General features: G+C 43.5%; 1 protein-coding gene across 1 annotated transcript; it reads left to right on the forward strand.

The window, feature by feature from the left end:
- Positions 1-5,093: 5,093 nt before the first annotated feature.
- Positions 5,094-23,983, forward strand: LOC308607036 (RAD52 motif-containing protein 1-like; the record flags this gene model as incomplete). The annotated part of the gene is made up of 8 exons (XM_081218630.1): positions 5,094-5,184; positions 6,766-6,908; positions 7,289-7,468; positions 18,743-18,865; positions 19,241-19,401; positions 20,360-20,466; positions 22,040-22,125; positions 23,813-23,983. The coding sequence occupies 8 exons, from the start codon at positions 5,094-5,096 to the stop codon at positions 23,912-23,914; spliced, it is 993 nt and encodes a 330-aa protein (XP_081074756.1). The 3' UTR covers positions 23,915-23,983.
- Between the last annotated feature and the right edge of the window lie 1,532 nt (positions 23,984-25,515).

A 25,515-nucleotide genomic window follows, 5' to 3' on the forward strand; every position in this document is an offset into this window, starting at 1 on the left:
TGAGATATTCTATAAGGATGCACCATAAATAATAGGGTACAATTTAAAATTCTCATCTAAATTGAGGAAATAATGAAGTATAATTGTTCCTTTCAAAAGTAAAAGCTTTGGCATTATTCTTCTTACCCCAGGGAAGTCATCAAAACCCCAGCAGAGAAGCTTCTGGATGCATATTGGATTGATGAAGAGGCGGGTGAGGAAACTGAGACAGCACACAAGACTGCCACAGAGTGAGCCCTGTTCTGCCTCAAGCCACCTGCAAATTTTATTTTCTAATATTGGCTTCTCAGCATTGCTTGTAAAATAAATATTTTTCTCATATTAAAAAGTATAAATTCATAACCAAGTCTAACCATGTGGTAAGGAATTAAAATGTAAATAGTTGAATATTTATATACCAATAACAAGGGCCTGCAAGAAGAAGCAGAGCTGAAACTAGAATCCCTCATGGTAGCCAGTACTTCCACAAGAGGAAATGTGGGCAAAGGAGGATGAGTGGAAGGATGAAGAGGGGCTTCCCTCCCTTGTTTCCCCAGTATCATCCGTCCCTCGGAACTGGAAAACATACCATCCACAAGGGGCATAGATCATTAAATCAAATAGTTTATTCTGGTGCCGTCTCTCCTGGTTCATCAAGTACCAGTTATTTACAACATGCTCGAATTCCTGCCCGTAGAGGATCATCTACTTCTGGCCTCTCTTGCAGGTCATTGTGGTTGCGAGAATATTTGGATCATTGGGCCTCCCTCCACTGTGGAGCCAAGGCCTCACTTTTCTCCCAAGTTCTCAAACTCATGTACAAATGTGTACCCTGTCTTGGTAGGGGATTCTCCACCATTTCAAGCTGGTGGAAAATTCCCATTGGGTTGTTTTTTTCTTTAAAATATCCCAACCCTTGGATAACTAGCAGGGAGGTGCCAGAAAGACGGTAAAGAAGAATGTGTGAGAGCAGCCATTGCCCAAGACAGCACTCCTCAGGCCCTGGCCTCTCCTGACCCCACTGCGGGTCAGCTGTGTGCTGCTCGGCTCCCTCCAGCTCAGCCCAGCACCAAACCTAGCCACCTCCTGCCTCACCCAGCACAGGCACAGGGCTGCATGATTCCAAGTGATTATATAGTGAGAGTGCCACCTGTGGAATTTGCAAAGGCTCTTCCACTCCTGCAAAGAAAGTCATTCATCACATTTATTAAGTCAGTGAGAGTTAAATACATTAATGAGTAAAAGAAATTCTGGATGAACAAGACTTCATACTCTACCAAAATGACCACAGATAGTGCTGGTGGTTTAGTAATATGAGGTGAAGGACGGTGCAAGCCATGGGGTGATAGCACACGGTCCCCCAGAGGATCAGTGGGCCTGGGAGATGGTCCAGCAGGCTCTGCTGGTTGGCTGGGGTTCCAAGCAAAGTGAAGGACCCATCAGTTCTTCTGATCTGTTAGTTTGCTGATGCTGCATGAGAGACATCTCTTCTCTCAGTGCCTGCCCAAGTCACCTCCCAAAGTTTCTTACTGAGAATGAAAAACAAGTGTTTTTCTCTGGGCGATGACTTCAGTGAGCCAACAAGTATTTACTGTGTTGAAGGCGCATGACTAGTACTACTAACAATAGGAAACAGCAGCAGCTAACATTCACCACTTGCTTGCTTGGTGCAAAGCCCTGGGTTAGGCATCTTATGGTCTTATTTAGCCCAACAGTCCGTGGAAGCATATCTTGTTATCCTCGTTTGACAGATAGGAAACAGGGTTTAAAGAATGTAGGTAACCTGCTCAAGGGCCCAAGGCCCCACGTCCAAAAGTGTGAGTTAAGTTTGGAGCCCAGAACTGTTAGACTCCAACAGGGATGCAGAGAAGTATAAGCTGTGTTTGCCACCAAAGAGTTGATAACAATGATAATAGTGAGGAGAAGGAGGCAGCTGCTGTTTATTGAGCACCTGCTATGGACCAGGTACAGTACTAGGCACTTTGGTTACACTATTAGGTCACAAGAGCGGAAGGTCCCCATGCCCGCTCAAACTCTGTAATGAGTGGGGATCTAATTTCAATAGGAGAGGTGGTCACAAAGACAGGGAGCTGACGAGAAACCAGGGGTAGAGATCCTTGTACTGCTGGGCTTCCCAAAGTGTGGACCGGGATTCCAGGTAGCTCTAGGTTCCTATTTTGGGATAGTTCCATTATTTCAAAGTTGGTACATAAATGAGGCTTAGATAATATTTTTTGTATCATACTACCTCAGATTTGCACAAGTTTTTATTAGTCTCAAATGCTACCCTACCATATTTCTAAATTAAAATTCCCAAGAGTAAGATTCTGCTTTGCCCAGCTTGACTTAGATTGGGCAGTGTTTTTCCCAGAGCCAGAGACTTCACCTGGCCAGCTTGTGAGTGAGCTGTCTCTCCTTGGATCAGGGACTCATCCCTGGCTGTGGCCCAGAAGCAGGAGGGGTGCACAGGGTCAGGTGGTACAAAACATGGCCGCCTGGGGCTGCCTCTGTCACCATCTTATGGACAAACTAGCTCAGAGCCCAACTCCTTAGTGAGACCTGAGAGATAGAAGGGGAGAGGGAGATACAAGGCCAACAGCTACTAAATGAATGAAAATTCTGATTCCGATGAAATCTGTCAGAGAAATGATCCACTTTTTAAAAGATAATGAAATGAGACAATATATGATTAGGGCAAAAATGATACAGAGAAGAAAATTGTAGGATTCAGAGGAGGGAGGGTTAGGAAATTAAGGAGGGTCCATGAGAAAGGTAGAACTTGATCTGGGCCTGGATTATATGCCAGACACTGTGCCTGGCACTGGGGAAAGAACTGATTAGGACAAAGTCCCTGCTCTTGTGGGGCCCTAAGACTGAGAGGAGGCACAGTCACCTGAAGACATATTATACATAGAAGACAGTGTGTTGATATGACAATGGCAGTGTACCGAGAAGTGGTTCAGCTCTTGGTTGGCTGGAAAGGAGTAATGTGAGGGATGGCTTAGAGGAGGGGAAGAAGAAGAAACGCAAACAAGTTTCTTGGGAGGACGAGTTGAAGGAAAGGCATTCTAGATGGAGGACAGTACAGAGGCAAGAGGCATGAAAGCTTGGGTGGGCTTGAAGCATGTGCAGGCTGGTGTTCCCAAGCATGAAGCACAAGGAGGAAAGGGCAGTAGGTGAGGCTGTGCGGGCGAGCAGAGAACCAATCCCAAAGTGCCTGGTCAAAGCACATGGCCTTGACCAAACAGAGCACAAAGTACAATGTTTTAAACAGAGAAGAGACATGACGAAGCTTTAGTTTTATAAAGAGTACATTGATGGTGACCTAAAATTAGAGAGGCCGAGAGGTCAACCTGGGTGTTTAGACCAAGTAGGAACTGGGCAAAAATGGGACACCAGACTAGAGGTTTTGATGCAACTGAAGAGCATGTACGGTGGATAAACATGAGTGAGAACTGAAAGGACAAGAGCTTATGTTCAGAGAATGAAAGATTGTACTTAAAAAAAAGATTGTAGATTTAAGATTTTTTATGACAAATTCTAGATGATGATAAGGTCCAAATGTAACGTGGGAATGGAGATCAGTGAGGTGTTGGGAATCCAGAAGATGATGAGAAATAATTCGGATAGTCCTGAACACTCATTCCTTTCCCCTTTCAGTAGCTCAGCAAAAAGCTAGCTCAGCAGGTACCAGCGAGCTCAATGGAAATAATAGGCTCCCCCTCCTACTGCGACCGTTTCTGTCACCAAGCAGTTGCCACTGTTAGTAGTATAGACGTTCCCTGCCTCACATCCCTGTAACTGTGACACACTCCAGGCTGGCTCCTCCTCTACGGGAACTCTGGTCATGGGACACACAATGCAGCTAAGTGTGGTCTAATCCCCTTCTCTGAAAGCTTGTGGGATTGAGTGCACACTGTTATTGTTTTGCTTATAAGTTCCCACCCCACCCCCTGAACAATAAAACCCTACTGTATATTTGCACAGTAGGGGGTTGAGGAATTTCGTGCCCAGGAAAATCTGTGGGTTGTTGGCATGGCAAGTATTGTGTTAAAGGAAAAGACTTGGAGCCCAGGACCGAAGTCCCCAACGGTTATGAGCGCATCATTCATTAATATGCCAGTTCAATATATTGAGGGTCTCAAGTCTGCCTGGTTCAACCCCTGAATCAGACAGTGTATTGATTATCTGGTGGTATGTAACAGATCACACCAAAATAGTGGCTCAAAACAACAATAAACATTTATTCCTCACAATTTCTGAGTCAAGCCTTTAGGAATATCTTGGGCAGTTGTGTCTCTGGGTCTCTCATGAGGTCCTCAAGATATCGGCCAGGGCTGCAGTCATCTGACAGCTGGACTGAGGCTTCAGGGTCCACTTCCAAGATGGTTCACTCCCTTACCTGGCTGCCAGGGTTGTGCTGGCTGTTAGAGGGAGGCCTCATTTCCTCCCTGCGTGGGCCTGTCTGTCCACCTGCTACTTGATTGAATGTCCTCACTACATGATGGCTGGCTTCCTCCAGAGGGAGCTGTCCAGGAGAGAGACAGAGGTCATTCCTCTTATGGCCTGGCCTCAGAAGGCACATAGCACCACTTCTGCCACATAGCATGGTTAGAGGTCAGTCACTCGTTCCAGCTCACATTCAAGAGGAGGGGATTTAGACTCCAGCTTTTGAAGAAAGAAGAGTCAAAGAATTTGTGGACATATTTTTAAACTACCATAGACAAGAAAATAGAAAGCACTCTAGATATTTCAAGCAAAAAAAATGCCAGAAAGAAAGGGAGATTATATCCAAACAGTTGGTGCTTATCATTGAGGGGGCTAATGGTAGTGAAAGTTGGGGATGGGGGCATTGTAGCACTAGCCTTCAGGTTACTCCACCACAGCTGTTTCCCATAGACTCAAAACTGCTGCTGCCACTCAGAAGTCAGGAAACTTTGGGAAACCACTGATGAGGTCATTGCAGCCCCAAAGCCCCAAGGGTGTGACTAAATGGGGAATATGGTGTCTACTGCAGAGGAGGAAAGAATGATTTCCATCTGTTTTCCACCTTCCAAATTTCACACAAGTACATTTTATTGGCAGAACCCAGCTATCGAGGGGATCTGTGAAATATGGTTCCCAGGCTTCTAGCACCTGCAGAGAAGGGGGTAGAAATGGGTGTCAAGAGCCAACCAACACTATCCAACATGTGTCCGTATACAGGTATGGTGTGGAGGCACCATCTGTACTTGGAGAAGTCCTGGAGCCCTACTCCTTTTTTTAAAATAAGCTTATGGGTGTCCAAGGCTTTGTAAAAGGGGGGTGGTGTCTACATAGAATAACGTGGTGGAGAGCTAGCTGAGTCACAAATCTGGAAGGTGTCACTGTACTTGGGTAGCAGGTAAGGTACTGGTTGCTGGTGACATGCAGCCAGCCCCAGAGGTGACTGGAGAAACACCTGGAGTTGATCCTTAGTTGGTCTCTGGAATGTTCTCACTGGAATGAAAGCTGGGTAGACTGCAGGCAGTGCAGCATCAGAGAGCATAGCTGCCATTCAAAAGCGCTGCCAGAGGAAAGGTGTCCATAGGGAAATATCATTTCTCAAAATATGGTCTGTGGACCTCTACACTCAAACATCTCTGGGCTGCTTCTTTAAAAGGCGGATCCTGGGAATTCCCTGATGGTCCAGTGGTAAGCAATCCGCCTTCCAGACTTCCCTGGTGGGGCAGTAGTTAAGAATCCGCCTGCCAATGCAGGGGACATGGGTTTGAGCCCTGGTCCGGGAAGATCCCACCTGCCGCAGAGCAACTAAGCCTGTGTGCCACAACTACTGAGCCTGTGCTCTAGAGTCTGCGAGCCACAGCTACTGAGCCCTCATGCTGCAACTACTGAAGCCCGCTTGCCTAGAGCCTGTGCTCCACAACGGATTAATCCCAAGTATATTTGAGTACCTAATAGAGTATGAATGTGCTAGGTACTAGAAAAAGGATGATAAATCTGTAAATATTGTTCATGAGGGGTTCATAATCTATCTGGAGAAGATTATGGATCTTCTCCATACACAGATAATGGATACAATGAATAAATGTATACATACAATGAATGCCATGGATAATGATATAGATAATAAATCTATAGTTATTGGTTTGAAACAGTATCAACATCCAAGTAATTCCTCCAAAGTCAACAATTTTTGAAATAAAAGAGCTCAGAACTAGGTAATGGGTGGGGCTAAGGGTCTGATATATTGAGGTGGAGAAAGTCATGGTGGGGATGGTGAAATGTGCTCGGTGATTTGGGGGTACTTTAGGAAAATGGGCTAGAAACAAGCTTTTTAAGAATTTCATATTAGACTGTTGATGGCTTTAATGAGTTATACCTTGATATGCATATTTAAGGCTCATGAAAACACTCAAGTCGAAGGATTGTATCTGTGGTGGTCATTTCTCACACCGAGTTGGGAAATCTAAATTTTTAAAGTTCAGTGGATTGCTAGCGCTAACTACTTAGTACTCTAGTCTTCTCTGAGAGTTTGAAGATGAAGCCAGCTGCTATAAAGATGTCCGCACCATTCGATCCTGTAAACTCACACTTTGGGCTCTACGCTAAAAATACACCTGAATAGAAGCGCTAAACTCCAAGACTTCTGGCCGCGGGGGTTGCAGAAGGGAAACTAGAGGCAGAGGCAAGCCGGGAGTGGGAGGGGCGAGGGAGAGGTCCAAGCACCACCCTCATCCCACTCCCACCAAGCTGGCTCCGCCCCTCAGGCTCCCGTTTTAATAAAGCGCGGGCTCGCGTGCGCAGGCGCAGTCCGCTTGCGCCCCGAGCTGCGCACGCACGGTGACGGTAGGGTGGTGGAGTTGGTACCTTTTGCGTTTCCCATCGGGGGTGACAAAACCTTGCTGGTGTGGGAGCTGAGCTCTGGACCCACGGCCGAGGACCTGCAAGTGAGCCGAGCCGGGGCGGAGGGAGGGGTGGAGGAAGCCGCCCCGAGCCCCAGTAACTGGGCGCCCCAGGGTACTGCTTCAGCACCTCATCTGCCTGTGGTCTCCACTGAGAGGAATCTTAGTTCTAGAGCTGACCTGAGCAGTCAGCTCGCCCCCATAGCGTTTTGAGAGATAGTTCCCAACAGACGGCATTGCCTCCTAATGCTTCTCGAAGCTTAGGATTTCAGAGGGAAACGTGTTCATGAAATGAGAAGTGTTTGGAATTGCAGGCTCACCACAGTTGCCTGTGGCGGAGGGCTAGGGGAATATAAGGGAATGGGTGGTTTTGTTTCCTGGGCATGAAATTTTCTGCACTTACTTAGCGTGGGACCACCCTACAGCATTCTCTGTTCACAGTCTTCTCCCAGTTTGGCCTTCTGTATTCGGTCCGAGTCTTCCCAAATGCAGCAGTGGCCGGTCCTGGGTTCTATGCCATCATCAAGTTTTATTCACCAAGGGATGCCCACAGAGCCCAAAAGGCATGCAACCAGAAGCAGCTTTTTCAGACATCTCCAGTGAAGGTGGGTCCAAATGTGGAATTCCTCGTTCTACTAGGATGAAGTGCTGAATTTAAAACTAATAGGCCATCGGGAATTCCCTGGCGGTCCAGTGGTTAGGACTCTGCACTTTCACTGCTGAGGGCCCGGGTTCAATCCCTGGTCAGGAAACTAAGATCCTGCATCCCAGGGGAAAAAGAAGGCCAATGTTTCTACAGCACTGTGGTATACAGAATGCCCTCAGATGCACTGCTCCACTGATCCCCCAGTTCCCCAGTTCTTTCTTTCTTTTTTTTAGATGAAGAAACTCCAACTGAGGATGGTTAAGTGACTTACTTAAGGTTCATGACAGTAAATGTGGAAACTAGAGGCCAAACCCAAACTTAACTGATGTTAAACCCCATGTCATTTTATGCTGCCCCTTAATTTAAGAAATCTTCACAAGAGACTTCCTTATATTTACTTTTATGTGGATTTTAAATGTGTGAGGTTGACAAATTTTTCTAATTAATTAATTAATTTTGGCTGCATTGGGTTTTGTTGCTGTGCGCCAGCTTTCTCTAGTTGTGGCGAGCGGGGGTTGCTCTTTGTTGTGGTGCATGGCTTTCTCATCACGATGGCTTCTCTTGTTGCGGAGTACGGGTTCTAGGCACATGGGCTTCTGTAGTTGTGGCTTACGGGCTCTAGAGCACAGGCTCAGTAGTTGTGGCACACGGGCTTAGTTGCTCTGCGGCATGTGGGATCTTCTCGGACCAGGAATCTAACCCACGTCCCCTGCATTGGCAGTCGGACTCTTAAACACTGTGCTACCAGGGAAGTCCCGAGCTTGACAAACTTTTCTCAGATGTAACATAAAGGAGGCTTCATCATCACCATCACTCTCAAACTGCCTATTCAGAGCTCCCTTCAGATTCCAGAAAATGGTTAAAATATTCTTTAATGCACTGTAGAAGCCTTATTCCATATTAACATGCCATCCAATTTTACTACCCCAGAATTAACATTTCATTATGTGCCTCTATTCAGCCACCATTCCTTTCTCAAGGACCTTTTCATTTCCACTGAATAAGTGAGTGAGGCTTAGATTTCCCAGACCTCTCACTTTATAATTGTGTCTTCTCCAATTGGCTTCTTACTCTGGCTACTTCCTACTGATCTTGCTGCCTATTCTCACCCATATTTCTTTACTCACTGATTTCACCTTTATTGAATCTGAGAACTCTCCTCAGATATGACTCCAGGTACACTACCTCCCACTTCTGTGCCCTGTTTACAACCGTCTTCAATCCTGGCTGTACTCCCTGGGATTGAACTGATTTTGTGTCAGACATACTTTAATTTGCAGACCCTGCAACCATTTCACATAACCACTCAGATATTACAGATGGTCCTGGAAAGATTATGAAACAGTTACTTGGTATCAGTTGTGAGTAATGAGTTCTTTTCTTATATTGGACATTAAGACCATTCCATAAGCTTAGGTACCGAGATTTTCACAGCAGAAAGCCCGTCACTGATAGAGTAAAGAAGAAAATCCCTACAAGTCTCTATAGAGTTGAGAGGAAAGGGCATTCGTATTAGATTTCTTTATTTAATGCAGAGCCTTAGTTTACTACCGACAGCCCCGAAATTGTTACCTCCTTTAATTATGCATTCTTTTTCAATTTTATTTATTTATTTATTTGTTTACACTGGGTCTTTGTTGCAGCAGCTGGGCTCCTTAGTTGCGGCTCAAGGGCTCCACAGTTGCAGCAGGCAGGCTCCTTTAGTTGTGGCTTGCAGGCTTCTTAACTGTGGCGTGTGAACTCTTATTTGCAGTATGCATGTGAGACCTATTTCCCTGACCAGGGATCGAACCTGGACCCCCTGCATTGGGAGCATGGAGTCTTTTTTTTTTAAACATCTTTATTGAAGTATAATTGCTTTGCAATGGTGTGTTAGTTTCTGCTGTATAACAAAGTGAATCAGTTATACATATATCCCCATATCTCCTCCCTCTTGCATCTCCCTCCCTCCCACCCTCCCTATCCCACCCCTCTAGGTGGTCACAAAACACTGAGCTGATCTCCTTGTGCTATGCGGCTGCTTCCCACTAGCTATCTATTTTACATTTGGAAGTGTATATATGCCCATGCCACTCTCTCACTTCATCCCAGCTTACCCTGCCCGCTCCCCATGTCCTCAAGTCCATTCTCTAGTAGGTCTGCATCCTTATTCCCATCCTGCACCTAGGTTCTTCATAACCTTTTTTTTATTAGTTTCTGCTTTATAACAAAGTGAATCAGTCATGCATATACATCTGTAACCACATCCCTTCCCTCATGCATCTCCCTCCCTCCCACCCTCCCCATCCCACCCCTCCAGGCAGTCACAAAGCACCGAGCTGATCTCCCTGTGCTCTGTGGCTGCTTCCCGCTATCTATCTACCTTACGTTTGGTAGTGTATATATGTCCATGCCTCTCCTTCGCTTTGTCACAGCTTACCCTTCCCCCTCCCCATATCCTCAAGTCCATTCTCAAGTCAGTCTGTGTCTTTATTCCCGTTTTACCCCCAGGTTCTTCATGACATCTTTTTTTTAATTCCATATATATGTGTTAGCATACGGTATTTGTCTTTCTCTTTCTGACTTACTTCACTCTGTATGACAGACTCTAGGTCTATCCACCTCATTACAAATAGCTCAGTTTCGTTTCTTTTTATGGCTGAGTAATATTCCATTGTATATATGTGCCACATCTTCTTTATCCATTCATCCGATGATGGACACTTAGGTTGTTTCCAGCTCTGGGCTATTGTGAATAGAGCTGCAATGAACATTTTGGTACATGCCTCTTTTTGAATTATGGTTTTCTCAGGGTATATGCCTAGTAGTGGGATTGCTGGGTCATATGGTAGTTCTATTTTTAGTTTTTTAAGGAAACTCCATACTGTTCTCCATAGTGGCTGTACCAATTCACATTCCCACCAGCAGTGCAAGAGTGTTCCCTTTTCTCCACACCCTCTCCAGCATTTATTGTTTCTAGATTTCTTGATGATGGCCATTCTGACTGGTGTGAGATGATATCTCATTGTAGTTTTGATTTGCATTTCTCTAATGATTAATGATGTTGAGCATTCTTTCATGTGTTTGTTGGCAGTCTGTATATCTTCTTTGGAGAAATGCCTATTTAAGTCGTCTGCCCATTTTTGGATTGGGTTGTTTGTCTTTTTGCTATTGAGCTGCATGAGCTGTTTATAAATTTTGGAGATTAATCCTTTGTCAGTTGCTTCATTTGCAAACATTTTCTCCCATTCTGAGGGTTGTCTTTTGGTCTTGTTTATGGTTTCCTTTGCTGTGCAAAAGCTCTGAAGTTTCATTAGGTCCCATTTGTTTATCTTTGTTTTTATTTCTATTTCTCTAGGAGGTGGGTCCAAAAGGATCTTGCTGTGATTTCTGTCATAGAGTGTTCTGCCTATGTTTTCCTCTAAGACTTTGATAGTTTCTGCCCTTACATTTAGGTCTTTAATCCATTTTGAGCTTATTTTTGTGTATGGTGTTAGGGAATGATCTAATCTCATACTTTTACATGTCCCTGTCCAGTTTTCCCAGCACCACTTATTGAAGAGGCTGTCCTTTCTCCTCTGTACATTCCTGCCTCCTTTATCAAAGATAAGTTGACCATATGTGCGTGTGTTTATCTCTGGGCTTTCTATCCTGTTCCATTGATCTATCTTTCTGTTTTTGTGCCAGTACCACACTGTCTTGATTACTGTAGCTTTGTAGTATAGTCTGAAGTCAGGGAGCCTGATTCCTCCAGCTCCGTTTTTCGTTCTCAAGATTGCTTTGTCTATTTGGGGCCTTTTGTTTTTCCAAACAAATTTTGAAATTTTTTGTTCTAGTTCTGTGAAAAATGCCAGTGGTAGTTTGATAGGGATTGCATTGAATCTGTAGATTGCTTTGGGTAGTAGAGTCATTTTCGCAATATCGATTCTTCCAATCCAGGAGCATGGTATATCTCTCCATCTATTTGTATCATCTTTAATTTCTTTCATCAGTGTCTTATAATTTTCTGCATACAGGTCTTTTGTCTCCTTAGGTAGGTTTATTCCTAGATATTTTATTCTTTTTGTTGCAATGGTAAATGGGAGTGTTTTCTTGATTTCATTTTCAGATTTTTCATCATTAGTGTACAGGAATGCCAAAGATTTCTGTGCAGTAATTTTGTATCCTGCTACTTTACCAAATTCATTGATTAGCTCTAGTAGTTTTCTGGTAGCATCTTTAGGATTCTCTATGTATAGTATCATGTCATCTGCAAACAGTGACAGCTTTACTTCTTCTTTTCCAATTTGGATTCCTTTTATTTCCTTTTCTTCTCTGATTGCTGTGGCTAAAACTTCCAAAACTAGGTTGAATAAGAGTGGTGGGAGTGGGCAGCCTTGTCTTGTTCCTGATCTTAGTGGAAATGGTTTCAGTTTTTCACCATTGAGGATAAAGTTGGCTGTGGGTTTGTCATATATGGCCTTTATTATGTTGAGGAAAGTTCCCTCTATGCCTACTTTCTGCAGGGTTTTTATCATAAATGGGTGTTGAATTTTGTCGAAAGCTTTCTCTGCATCTATTGAGATGATCATATGGTTTTGCTCTTTCAGTCTGTTAATATGGTGTATCACGTTGATTGATTTGTGTATATTGAAGAATCCTTGCATTCCTGGAATAAACCCCACTTGATCATGGTGTATGATCTTTTTAATGTGCTGTTGGATTCTGTTTGCTAGTATTTTGTTGAGGATTTTTGCATCTATGTTCATCAGTGATATTGGCCTGTAGTTTTCTTTCTTTGTGACATCCTTGCCTGGTTTTGGTATCAAGGTGATGGTGGCCTCATAGAATGAGTTTGGGAGTGTTCCTTCCTCTGAAATTGTTTGGAAGAGTTTGAGAAGGAGGGGTGTTAGCTCTTCTCTAAATGTTTGATAGAATTCGCCTGTGAAGCCATCTGGTCCTGGGCTTTTGTTTGTTGGAAGATTTTTAATCACACTTTCAATTTCAGTGCTTGTGAATGGTCTATTCATATTTTCTATTTCTTCCTGATTCAGTCTTGGCAGTTGCGCATTTCTAAGAATTTGTCCATTTCTTCCAGGTTGTCCATTTTATTGGCATAGAGTTTCTTGTAGTAATCTCTCATGATCTTTTGTATTTCTGCAGTGTCAGTTGTTACTTCTCCTTTTTCATTTCTAATTCTATTGATTTGAGTCTTCTCCCTTGTTTTCTTGATGAGTCTGGCTAATGGTTTGTCAATTTTGTTTATCTTCTCAAAGAACCAGCTTTTAGTTTTATTGATCTTTGCTATCATTTCCTTCATTTCTTTTTCATTTATTTCTGATCTGATCTTTATGATTTCTTTCCTTCTGCTAACTTTGGGGTTTTTTTGTTTTTTCTCTAATTGCTTTAGGTGCAGGGTCAGGTTGTTTACTCGAGATCTTTCCTGTTTCTTAAGGTGGGATTGTATTGCTATATACTTCCCCCTTAGAACTGCTTTTGCTGCGTCCCATAGGTTTTGGGTCGTCGTGTCTCCACTGTCATTTGTTTCTAGGTATTTTTTAATTTCCTCTTTGATTTCTTCAGTGATCACTTCGTTATTGAGTAGTGTATTGTTTAGCCTCCATGTGTTTGTATTTTTTACAGATCTTTTCCTGTAATTGATGTCTAGTCTCATAGCATTGTGGTCGGAAAAGATACTTGATACAATTTCAATTTTCTTAAATTTACCAAGGCTTGATTTGTGACCCAAGATATGATCTATCCTGGAGAATGTTCCATGAGCACTTGAGAAAAATGTGTATTCTGTTGTTTTTGGATGGAATGTCCTATAAATATCAATTAAGTCCATCTTGTTTAATGTATCATTTAAAGCTTGTGTTTCCTTATTTATTTTCATTTTGGATGATCTGTCCATTGGTGAAAGTGGGGTGTTGAAGTCTCCTACTATGAGTGTGTTACTGTTGATTTCCCCTTTTATGGCTGTTAGTATTTGCCTTATGTATTGAGGTGCTCCTATGTTGCATGCATAAATACTTACGATTGTTATATCTTCTTCTTGGATCCATCCCTTTATCATTATGTAATGTCCTTCTTTGTCTGTTCTAATAGTCTTTATTTTAAAGTCTATTTTGTCTGATATAAGAATTGCTACTCCAGCTTTCTTTTGATTTCCATTTGCATGGAATATCTTTTTCCATCCCCTTACTTTCAACCTGTATGTGTCTCTAGGTCTGAAGTAGGTCTCTTGTAGACAGCATATATATAGGTCTTGTTTTTATATCCATTCAGCCAATCTGTGTCTTTTGATGGGAGCATTTAGTCCATTTACGTTTAAGGTAATTATTGATGTGTATGTTCCTATTCCCATTTCCTTAATTGCGTTGGGTTCGTTATTGTAGGTATATTCCTTCTGTTGTGTTTCTTGCCTAGAGAAGTTCCTTTAGCATTTGTTGTAAAGCTGGTTTTGTGGTGCTGAACTCTCTCAGCTTTTGCTTGTCTGTAAAGGTTTTAATTTCTCCATCAAATCTGAATGAGATCCTTGCTGGGTAGAGTAGTCTTGGTTTCAGGTTTCTCTTCTTCATCACTTTAATTATGTCCTGCCACTCCCTTCTGGCTTGTAGAGTTTCTGCTGAGAGATCAGCTGTTAACCTGATGGGGATTCCCTTGTGTGTTTTATGTTGTTTTTCCCTTGCTGATTTTAATATGATTTCTTTGTGTTTAATTTTTGACAGTTTGATTAATATGTGTCTTGGTGTATTTCTCCTTGCATTTATTCTGTATGGGACTCTCTGTGCCTCCTGGACTTGATTAACTATTTCCTTTCCCGTATTAGGGAAGTTTTCAACTATAATCTCTTCAAATATTTTCTCAGTCCCTTTCCTTTTCTCTTCTTCTTCTGGAATCCCTATAATTCGAATGTTGGTGCATTTAATGTTGTCCCAGAGGTCTCTGAGACTGTCCTCTGTTCTTTTCATTCTTTTTTCTTTATTTTGCTCTGCAGCAGTTATTTCCACTATTTTATCTTCCACCTCACTTATCCGTACTTCTGCCTCAGTTATTCTGCTATTGATCCCATCTAGAGTATTTTTCATTTCATTTATTGTGTTTTTAATCGATGCTTGATTCATCTTTAGTTCTTCTAGGTCCTTGTTAACTGTTTCTTGCATTTTGTCTATTCTATTTCCAAGATTTTGGATCTTGGAAATAGAATCTTGGATCATCTTTACTATCATTATTCTGAATTCTTTTTCAGGTAGACTGCCTATTACCCCTTCATTTGTTAGGCCTGATAGGTTTTTATCTTGCTCCTTCACCTGCTGTGTGTTTTTCTGTCTTCTCATTTTGGTTATGTTACTGTGTTTGGGGTCTCCTTTTCGCAGGCTGCAGGTTCGTAGTTCCCGTTGTTTTTGGTGTCTGTCCCCAGTGGCTAAGGTTGTTTCAGTAGGTTGTGTAGGCTTCCTGGTGGGGGGGACTAGTGCCTGTGTTCTGGTGGTTGAGGCTCGATCTTGTCTTTCTGGTGGGCAGGTCCACGTCTGGTGGTGTGTTTTGGGGTGCCTGTGGCCTTATTATGTTTTTAGGCAGCCTCTCTGTTAATGGATGGGTTTGTGTTCCTGTCTTGCTAGTTGCTTGGCATAGGGTGACCAGCACTGTAGCTTGCTGGTCATTGACTGAAGCAGGGGGCTGGTGTTGAGATGGAGATCTCTGGGATATTTTCGCCACTTGATATTATGTGGAGCTGGGAGGTCTCTTGTGGGCCCATGGCCTGAAGTTGGCTCTCCCACTTCAGAGGCACAGCACTGACTCCTAGCTGCAGCACCAAGAGCCTTTCATCTACCCGGCTCAGAATAAAAGGGAAAAAAAGTAGAAGGAAAGAATTAGTAGAAGAAAGAAAGAGAGAGAGAAAGAATGGAAGAAGGAAAGAAAGGAAGGAAGGATGGATGAAAGAAAGAAAGGAGGGAGGGAGGGAGGAAGGATGGAAAGAAAGAAAGGAGGGAGCGAGGGAGGAATGAAAGAAAATGGAAGAGTGAATGGAAGAAGGGAGGGAGGGAGGGAAGAAGGAAAGAAAGAAAGAAAGAAAGAAAGACAGGAGGGAGGAAGGAAAGAAAAAGAAAGAGTGAAAGGAAGAAGGGTAGGATGGAAGGAGGAAGGAAAGAAAGAGAGAAAGAAGGAAAGGAGGGTCTGAGGGAGGGAGGGAGGAAGGGAAGGTAGGAAAGAAAGAAAGAGCAGGTAAAGTAAAGTAGAATAAAGTATAAAATATAGTAGCATTATTAAAATTAAAAAGTAATTATTGAAAAAAAAACGGACAGATAGAACCCTGGGACATATGGTGGAAGCAAAGCTATACAGAGAGAATCTTACACAGAAGAATACACATACACATTCACAAAAAGAGAACAGGGGGAAAAATAAAAAATCTTGCTCTCCAAGTCCACCTCCTCTATTTGGGATAATTCTTTGTAAAAAGAGGAAAAGGGCGAAAAGTCTGAAATCTTGCTCTCTAAGTCCACCTCCTTAATTTGGGATAATTCGTTGTAAAAAGAGGAAAAGGGGGGAAAGTCTTAAATCTTGTCCTCAAAGTCCACTTCCTCAATTTGGGATGATTCGCTGTCCATTCATGCACTCCACAAACGCAGGGCACATCAAGTGGACCGTGGAACTTTAATCCGCTGCCTCCGATGCTGCACAGAGAGATTTCCCTGTCTCTTCTCTCCTCTCACAGCTCCCGGGTCTCAGCCTTGGACCTGGCCCCGCCTCTGCGTGTAGGTCACCAGAGGGCGTCCGTTCTTCACTCAGACAAGACGGGTTTAAAGGACCCGCTGATTCGGGGGCTCTGGCTCACTCAGGCAGAGGGGAGGGAGGGGCACGCAGTGTGGGGCGGGCCTGTGGCGGCAGAGGCCAGCGTGACGTTTCACCAGACCGAGGCGCTCCATGTGCTTTCCCGGGAAAGCCGTCCCCGGGTCCTGGGACCCCGGCAGTGGAGGGGTGCAAGGCCCCCCGGAAGGCGGGGTGGACATTGATCCGCGCTCGCACACAGGTTCCGCAGCGGTGGCAGCAGCAGCCCCAGCATCCCATGCCCGTCTCCGGGGTCCGCGCCTTTAGCCGCGGCTCGCGCCTCTCTCCAGCGCTTCCCCAAGGAGCCCTCTTAATGCCCTCTCCTCGTGCACCAGGAAACAAAAGGGAAGAAAAAGTCTCTTGCCTCTTCGGCAGCTCCAGACCCTTTCCCCGGACTCCCTCCGGGCTAGCCATGGTGCACTAACCCCTTCAGGCTCTCTTCCTGCCGCCAGCCCCAGTCCTCTCCCTGCGCTCCGACTGAAACCGGATACCTGAGACTCAGCTCCCAGCCCCGCCCACCCCGGCGGCCGAGCAGACAAGCCTCTCGGGCTGGTGTGTGCCTGAAGGCACGGATCCTCTGCCAGAATCTCTCTGCTTTGCCCTCCACACCCCTGTTGCTGTGCTCTCCTCTGCTACTCCGAAGCTTTCCCCCTCCGCCACCTGCAGTCTCTGCCCATGAAGGGGCTTCTAGTGTGTGGAAACCTTTCCTCCTTCACGGCTCCCTCCCACTGGTGCAGGTCCCATCCTTATCCTTCTGTCTCTGTTTATTCTTTTTTCTTTTGCCCTACCCAGGTATGTGGGGAGTTTCTTGCCTTTTGGGGGTTCTGAGGTTTTCTGTCAGCTTTCAGTAGGTGTTCTGTAGGAGTTGTTCCACGTGTAGATGAATTTCTGATGTATCTGTGGGGAGGAAGGTGATCTCCGCGTCTTACTCTTCTGCCATCTTCCTCCGGGGGCGGAGCATGGAGTCTTAACCACTGCACCAGCAGGGAAGTTCCACTTATGTGTTCTTTTATTCATTGGCAGGTATACATACTTCTTATCTTTTTTCCCCTGTATTTTTTTATAAATACAGAAAAGAGAGTAACATCTTAAAATAAAATGAAGGAAAGGCCTAATGTATCTGAGTTTTTCTCAGTAGCATGAAGGGAAATGTTTGCCAGCAAGAACTGTGACAAGGTTATCCAATATGTCAACTCTCTGTACTACCCAGGGGCTCAGAGCCCTTCTGAAGCTTCCTAATTGTCCAGGACAGCTCCATTATGACTCACCGTACAGGGCCTAGCCTCCCATGTGACACACAACATTTAAAAATTAGTCTTCATTTCTCCTTCCCAGCAGGCAGCTTCAGTTGGAGAAAGTAATTTCATTTTCTTATGTACTCATTCTTTCACTCAATCAACAGAACATCACTCCTCTATTATATGCCAAGATCTATGCTTGTTTCTGGAAAGAATAATATATGGTTCCTTCAAGCACTTAAGGAGCTCAGAAACTAGTGACAGAGGAAGATGCACAAAGAAATTAATAAAGAATTGACAATGCTTTGACTTTATTTGTATTATTTGAATTTTTATGACTATATTTATATACTACACCCTGTTCAAAGTGGAAATAGACATTTAAGAAAGAACTAGTGGTGAAAAAATCCACAGTAATATGTAAGTTATTTAGAGAGTTAAGACTGGAAATATTTGCACTTTCAAAGAAGCTTGCTAATGCAAGTGAACCTCTAATTCTTTTGGTTGCTTTATTTATATTTATAGAGGTATACGTATTCCCTCTTCTAACAGGGTTTAGTAACTTGGGAGGGGGTGCTGCAGATTAAGGTCCTAATTCAGTGGCAGGTCCATCTTATCTCCTCTTCAGCTCATACTCTCAAGCAGGGACTACAGGATGAGACGGCTAAAACAGTTCACTTCCTTTGCTTACCCCCAGCCCCATAATAGGCTTCTGCTGGGCTTCCTTGGTTGCTTTCATCATCACTTTCACCACCAGAGGTCAGGGAACCTTCCGGTTAATCAAGGGCCCTGGAAATGATGCAGAAAATTACTGACTTAAAAATAATAGGCTTCCCTGGTGGCACAGTGGTTGGGAGTCCACCTGCCGATGCGGGGGACGCAGGTTCGTGCCCCCGTCCGGGGGGATTCCACGTGCCGTGGAGCGGCCTGGCCCATGGGCCCTGGCTGCTGGGCCTGTGCGTTCGGAGCCTGTGCTCCGCAACGGGAGGGGCCACAGCAGTGAGAGGCCCACGTACCGCAAAAAAAAAAAAAAAGAAAAAGAAAAAAAATAACATTTATTTAGGGCTGACTGTGAACACATTGCTTAAAATGTCCTACTTAATCTTCACAACCACTCTATGAAATTGGTATTGATAAATCTCAGGTATATCCAAAATAAGTCTCTATGTAGGATTGTGATACTTTTAGGTCTTTTATGTCTTTAGGTTCATCTCGGCACCAGACATAAGGCGGTTCAACATAATACGCTGGCCCTAAACAGCTCCAGATGCCAAGAATTGGCAAATTACTACTTTGGTTTCAGTGGGTGCTCAAAAAGGATCATCAAGGTAAACTCAGTAGATTTTCTTTGACTAAGCAGACTCCTTTCAACATTGAACTCCTAGATTTTAGAGAGAAGAATAGAACAGGGCTATGGGGAGGAGATGTGAGAGGCTTCCACATGGAAGTATCTGAGCATTGGCCTGCCACCTAGAATTAGTGATAATCTCAATGACTTGGACAGTGGTGTCCATAATTTTCTCCAGTATTTGTATGGTATATAATAAAAAATATTTGTCCATATCTAGTCATTCATTTGCAAGTCTCACTTGATTTTGAAGCTATAGCATACCTAAACTATTACCTGGGATTGCTGGAGTTTAGTTTTTATTTCTAACAACAGAATATTTTGAAGTCTAGCCTTTAATTCAAAATCCTAACAGCTTCAGCATCTCTCTAACCTTGAAGAAAGGGAAAATGAAGATATTGTGACACCACTTCAGAAGCAAAGCCTGAAGTTGTTTTGTGCTTTAGAGGTGGAGTTTTCCTCCCACGAGTGCAGGAGTCCCGGAGTTGGCATGGCTGAGGAACCTTTGGATAAGTTGTAGGAAGGTCTGTTTTCCAGTATGTGTGTGTGGGGAGTGAGGGAGTGGGATTTCTCTGTTTTTCTTTCTTTCTGAAACTCAACTTTTCAGATACATAATCACCTTTGCCAGGCAACTAATGACCTGGGCAGAATTTTTTCTGCCTGACAATATAGGTTTTTATCTTAGGCAATACCTGACAGCACCTTAAACTTTAGAATTTTAGAACTGACCGCCTGCAAAGAAGCTTAGGAGGGGGGAAAATTAGGGGTTTTTTTGGTTTGTTTTTTGGTTAATTATTTGTTTTGTGCTAAAACAGTCCTTCAAATACAGATGTCTTCTGGCCTTCAGTTATCCCAACAAAGTCGTTGTCTAAAGATTGAAATAAACTCTTGTGTAAATATTCAGTCCTTTGCCTCCTATAGAAGGGCCTGAGCAGAAAAAGTAAATGTAGATCCCTAGAAGGAGGATTCCGATTGGTACTGAGTTTTTTCCTAGGGTCCATGGCACTTGGGCTTAGGGTTTTAAGTCAGAGGCAGGGCTGTTAGCGAATGGAGTGGAGGAGGCTCCACCATCCACCTGAGTGGGTGATGGTTGAGGAGAGGCCAGATCATCTGCACTACCACCAAATCTATCTCACTGTATGAATCCAGCCCTTTATGCACAGGAGAGCAGGGTCTTAGCAGTGCAGCCTCAGCTTGTCCATTTGAAATCTGTGAGTAGTATGAGATTTGTGCCACGTTCTTGGTTTGCATTTCCCATTGAGTATTTTACGAACTTTCAGAATAGATCTGAGCAGTAAAAATGTGCCAAGTCAGGATATACCTACAACAGAGACATTCACCCATACCCTAGTGTTGTGCCTGCCCTTAATCACTAAGATAATGATCTAAGAATCACGGATGCATTTTTAGTTTTACACACATAACCTAGAAATCAGTTATGCAGACAGGCATTTTAAATTCATCTGTTTTGGTTGGATTTAGGGTCATTATCATTCCTTATGAAAAGGAAGGTAACCCAGAAGCTTGCTATTCAGAAGGCTATGACAGATGCATTCCAGAAACTGCTGATTGTGGTTTTAGGTAAGACCTTTTTGATTGTCCTTGAAGTGCTTCAGTTTCATTGAGCAAATAAAGTTATATGAAAAGTTAATTGGATGAAAATAATGGTTATCTAAAACATTACATATTCTTTCATTCACCAGATGCTTTCACAGCAGCAGTGACATAGAATGACTTGCCTCAGTTCATACTGAAAGTGTTGATCCAGTTCTTCCTCAATTGCTTGCTTATCATACAGAATAGTGTGGTGATTACAAGCCTTGGACACCTGTGTTTGAGTCCTAACATTGTCTCTTAGATTTTTTGTTGTTGTTGCAATTTTAGGTTTTTCTAGCCAGAGACATTTGAAGGTATTTAATATCTCTAAGCTGCAATTTCTTTATCTGCAAATAGGGTTAGTAATTCAGCTTATCACCTAATGGGGGATATTGTAAGAGTAAATGAGATGATGAATGTAAAAAGCTTAGAACTATGCCTGAAACATAGTAAGCAGACAAAATATATGGACTATTATTCTTATCGTTGGTGTTTTCTTGTTGAAGAGTTTATTAGATTATGTTTTTGGAATCAATTTAATTTCAGTTTTCACTTCTGATATATTGGGTGAATATGATTCTTATATAATAATCGGCTACGTTTTTGTGAGCCTTAAAAGTGGTCATGCTACTGAATAGCGTTGATTGTGTTCCCTATCGAGTTATACAGCAGTGAGAATGTCACAGGCTGTGCCCAAAGGAAACTTTATGATTAGTAGATTCTTGGAACAGAATTGCTCCCCTGCTTCACAGCCCTACAGGCTTGGAGCCTGAGAAATCCTAGCTAAGTTGTCAGAGACCTTATTTGCTTGTAAGAGTTGACCCTGGATTGGTCTTGGCCTTCCAGCCTGGGCAGTCCTTCCAGTGAAGTTTGACTTCCCTGGTCATCAGGCAGAATCTCCATCAACTGTCAACTCTGGGTAACAACCTTTAAGAACCAAACTAAATGTCTGGGTTGTTTGTCCCTAATATGCCAAAGTATTCCTTATATGTACTCAAAACTCCTTAGACCAAAAAGCCTGGTGGCTCTAGCTTGCCTTGAGGAAAGCTGTATTGTCCAAAAGGTACATGGTCCAGTTTCTGCCAGTAGAGTGTGCAAATGCTCTCTCTCTCTCTGTCTCCAACACTTTGTTCATTGTATCTGGTAGAATTTTGGTCCCAAGGAGTAGGCACTTACCTTGTTTCTAATATGAAGTGTCTATTATAGTCCAGTGGTATCTATCCCAGGTTTGAACTCACTTTGACCCCCACCTAATGCCTTCCTATTTAATTGTATTGTGATTGAACATTTTTGTTTCCACAGCTTTTAATTCCTATGTCATTATTCCTTAGTTCTAAGTTCATAAAAGTTTTTGAAACAAAGTTGATACTTCTTATATATTTTTTCAAAAATAATTATGATAAAATTGAAGTGTCAGATGAGGGAACTTCTAGGAAAATGCTCTTATTTTCTGCTTTTAGAAATCAAAAGAATATCTAATTATTGGATGCTACCATTGTATACAGGAAGTTTTAGAACAAGAAAACTTCTGAATTGATCCTTGTTAACTTTATTTCAGAAAGTGGTAAAATAGCTGTGGCATATAGACCCTGTGAAGAGGTCACAGTTGCTAGAACGGAAGAGGAACTACAGGATTTAATTCATGTATGTGGAGATAAAAACTCAAGGGGTACACAGCCAGTGTAGCCGTAATTCAAAACATCCAGCAGGATTTGGAAGACTTTGGCATGTCTACTCAGCTCTGTCATCCTTAGGAAAATGTGAAACTCTGAAACTGCTTTTGAGGCAGGGTATTTCTAGGACTTTTCCAAGTTCCGAGCCTTGTCCCTGGCCCCTTATTTGAAGTTTGGAGAGCAGGATTGAGGGCCATCAATGTACGTCTACAGTTGTGGACACAGGAGAAGACACAGGCCGTTTAGAACTCCCCTCAAATAGAATTGCAGGAATTTGGGAACAAAGTAACTATGGCCTTAAGTGTGATTATGCTACAGTGTTTAAAAACTATTCATGCATTTCAAGTAAGGTATATTACCCAGATCTCAGCATCTCATATATATCTTGTATTAAATATTTTGCCAAAGAACCTTGCTGTAAAGCAATTATATGGATGCCTCGAATTAGGGATCAAATACTCAACGTAATTTCTAAAAGAAAACAGTAATGTACTGCACATAGGATTTTTATTAAAAAGGAGCAAAAAATGTGTTTCATGTCATTGAGAGCTTAATTTGGGGCTAGATTTCTGATTAGTTAACTCACCCCAATGTTGCAAAGTTTGTTTTGAAGGGAAGAATCTGGAGAAAGAAAAGGTGGTTATGTTCTGAAAAATGTAAAAATTTTGAAAGTTTTTCCTGTAGAAAATAATTATTTTAATTCAATTTAAATCAGTCAAGGAAACTTCAGACGTATCCATATTTGGGCTTTAAGAAGTCTAGCTTACTGTGAAATGTGAGAGGAAAGGATTCCGTATTGATACTAAAGATTTTGGAAACCTGATTATAACAACAGATCCATTCCTAAATGAGGCCAATCGTGGAATGAGTTCCATTTAGAAACCATTAAGTGCTAGGCACTGGAAATAAGATGAAGCTCCTTCTGTCTTGGAGTTTAGGTGTTAGAGGTGTACCAGACAATTAAAAAGGACTAAAATTAAATAGATTATGAAAAGGACTGTGAAGAAAGTAAACTGGGTGCTAGTTACAGTATTTCAAGAAAATTACTTAACATGCTGACTTTAACATTCTAAGTGCCTTCTCCATGTCTGCACCCAGGAAGACCTCTGAAAAGTGACACTATAGTTTTCTCTAGATTAATGGCTCTGTTGAGACAAGGTGGGGTGGGAGAAGTTTTCCCATGCTAATGTAAAGGGCCATTCACTTGGTTTTAGAGTCTCTTTCCCAGAATGGATTATTCATCTGCCCCAAACGCCTCCTATAGAAGTTCTGGAGTGATCACTGATTCAGTGGTAACCCCTAATAATAGAGTGGTGAATTATTAATGAGACGTGAATACTGAGAGTTTGGAGGAAATGGCAACAATTTATTTTATTTTTTAACATCTTTATTGGAGTATATTTGCTTTACAATGGTGTGTTAGTTTCTGTTTTATAACAAAGTTATACATCAGTTATACATATAAATATGTTCCCATATCTCTTCCCTCTTGCACCTCCCTCCCTCCCACCCTCCCTATCCCACCACTCTAGGTGGTCACAAATCACCGAGCTGCTGTGACAAAGTGAGAGAGTGGCATGGACATATATACACAACATTTTTGAATAATTGTAAGGTGTGTTCCCCTCCCGCCACGCTAAGTGGTGCTCATTTCGCAGGTCAGCTACTTTTCTTGTCAGCCGTGTGGCCAAAGGGAGGAAGAATGTCTCTCAGACTTCAGCTCGGAGGAGGAAGAGTTCATATTGCCAGAACTGGACTAGCACTTTTGAATTTCCCAGAATGCCACGTCCTGTGGTTTCCTCAGGAAGCTCTACATCCTTCCGAACCCCCTTCCACCCCTTGGCTGCTGGAGTTTGGGGCCACTCGGGTCTGCAGCCCCAATCCCACCTCATTGTTTGGGGCCAGGGAGGGCAGGGAGGGGTTGGGAAGAGGGCCCGGCAGGAGGTAATTGTCGCCTTTGCAAGGGGAAGGATGGCTTGCGCCCTGGGTCTCTGGGAAAAAGGCCCACTCTGGTGGCACGGATTGGATCTCTGCACGAGCCTAATAAAGGTGGCATAACTAAAGATGTCATAAATAACGGGTGGGAAGTTGGGGGGGAGGGGCGCACTGTTGCTAACGTGAGCCCTCGCCTCGGCACTGGCATAGCGGTTCAGCTCAGATGCAGGATGTGGCTCTGGCTCCTCACTGGCATGTGTCACTGCGCCTGGGAGCCGCTGCACATTATGTCCCGGTCATTCCTTTGGTTGCCACGGCTCTTCCTCACGTGGCAACAACTGTGGCTTCTAGTCCAGGCAGTTCAGCCTTCAGAGTGGGCCCTGGACCCCGTTCAGGTGACCCCCCAACCCCACACATCTGACGAGGCTTGGTCTTCATACGCCTCAGACCCCCCTCCCAAATTGCCCCATGCCCTTACACCCCTGGCAGAAGCCGGAGGCTTTAATTAATTGATGTCCTCGTCTCCAGTCCAGATGTTGGCCCCACCTCATCAGGAGTTGACTGAGACTGAGGCTCCATACCCGGACACGGATTCCGTTGGAGAGCTGCCTACAGGACCAGATCAGTTTACTGTTCCACATCAGGATCTGAATAACAAGCAAACCCAACATCAAAAGCTCCCAGAGGTAGTTCCAGTGCTAGATTGGAATCATAATCAATCCTTGGTTCTGCCTTCTACACAAAAATAAGGCTAAAAACATAGGTCTAGATCAGGCTGAAGGTCACCAATCATTTGAAATACTTGTCCCACCTCTAGGTAGTAAGGTCTCAAAACCAATGAAGTTTATTGTATCACCCCCAAACCTGAAGAATGATCCAGTTCAGCATCAACGTCTTGCCAAAGTTGTTGGAACGACAGGCCAATTTGAAAAAAACACTCAGGGTGTAGAACAACAGTTGCAGGGTGATTATTTAGATCACAGTACAGATGCTTCTTATTCGGAGGAGACCCTTGTAGGGATTTTCTGGGGAGCCCAGATGAACCTCCAGAGCCCCCTGAGGTAGCTGAAATTTCTCCATCCCAGCAGGAGGCCCAAACTCGTCATCCAGAGCTCACTGAGGAGGCAGAATGTTTACCGCAGCAAGAGGCCCCTGCTCAGCATCCACAGACCCCTGAGGAGATTGAATCTTTTTCACCCCAGGCAGAGGACCAGGATCAGCATTCAGAGCACACTGAAGAGGCAGAACCACCTTCACTTCAGCAGCAGACCCCATCTCAGTCTCCAGAGCGCCCTGAGGAGATTGAACCTTCTCTACTACATCAAGAGGCCCCAACTCAGGCTCTAGGGTTCCCTACTGATATGTAATTCCAATTCCAGTGAGTGTAGAGGTAGCATCTCTACCTGGCGTTCAGTGTCATGCTCAT

This window comes from Mesoplodon bidens (assembly GCF_964165515.1).
Source record: "Mesoplodon bidens genome assembly, chromosome: 19".
Classification (NCBI taxonomy): Eukaryota; Metazoa; Chordata; class Mammalia; order Artiodactyla; family Ziphiidae; genus Mesoplodon; species Mesoplodon bidens.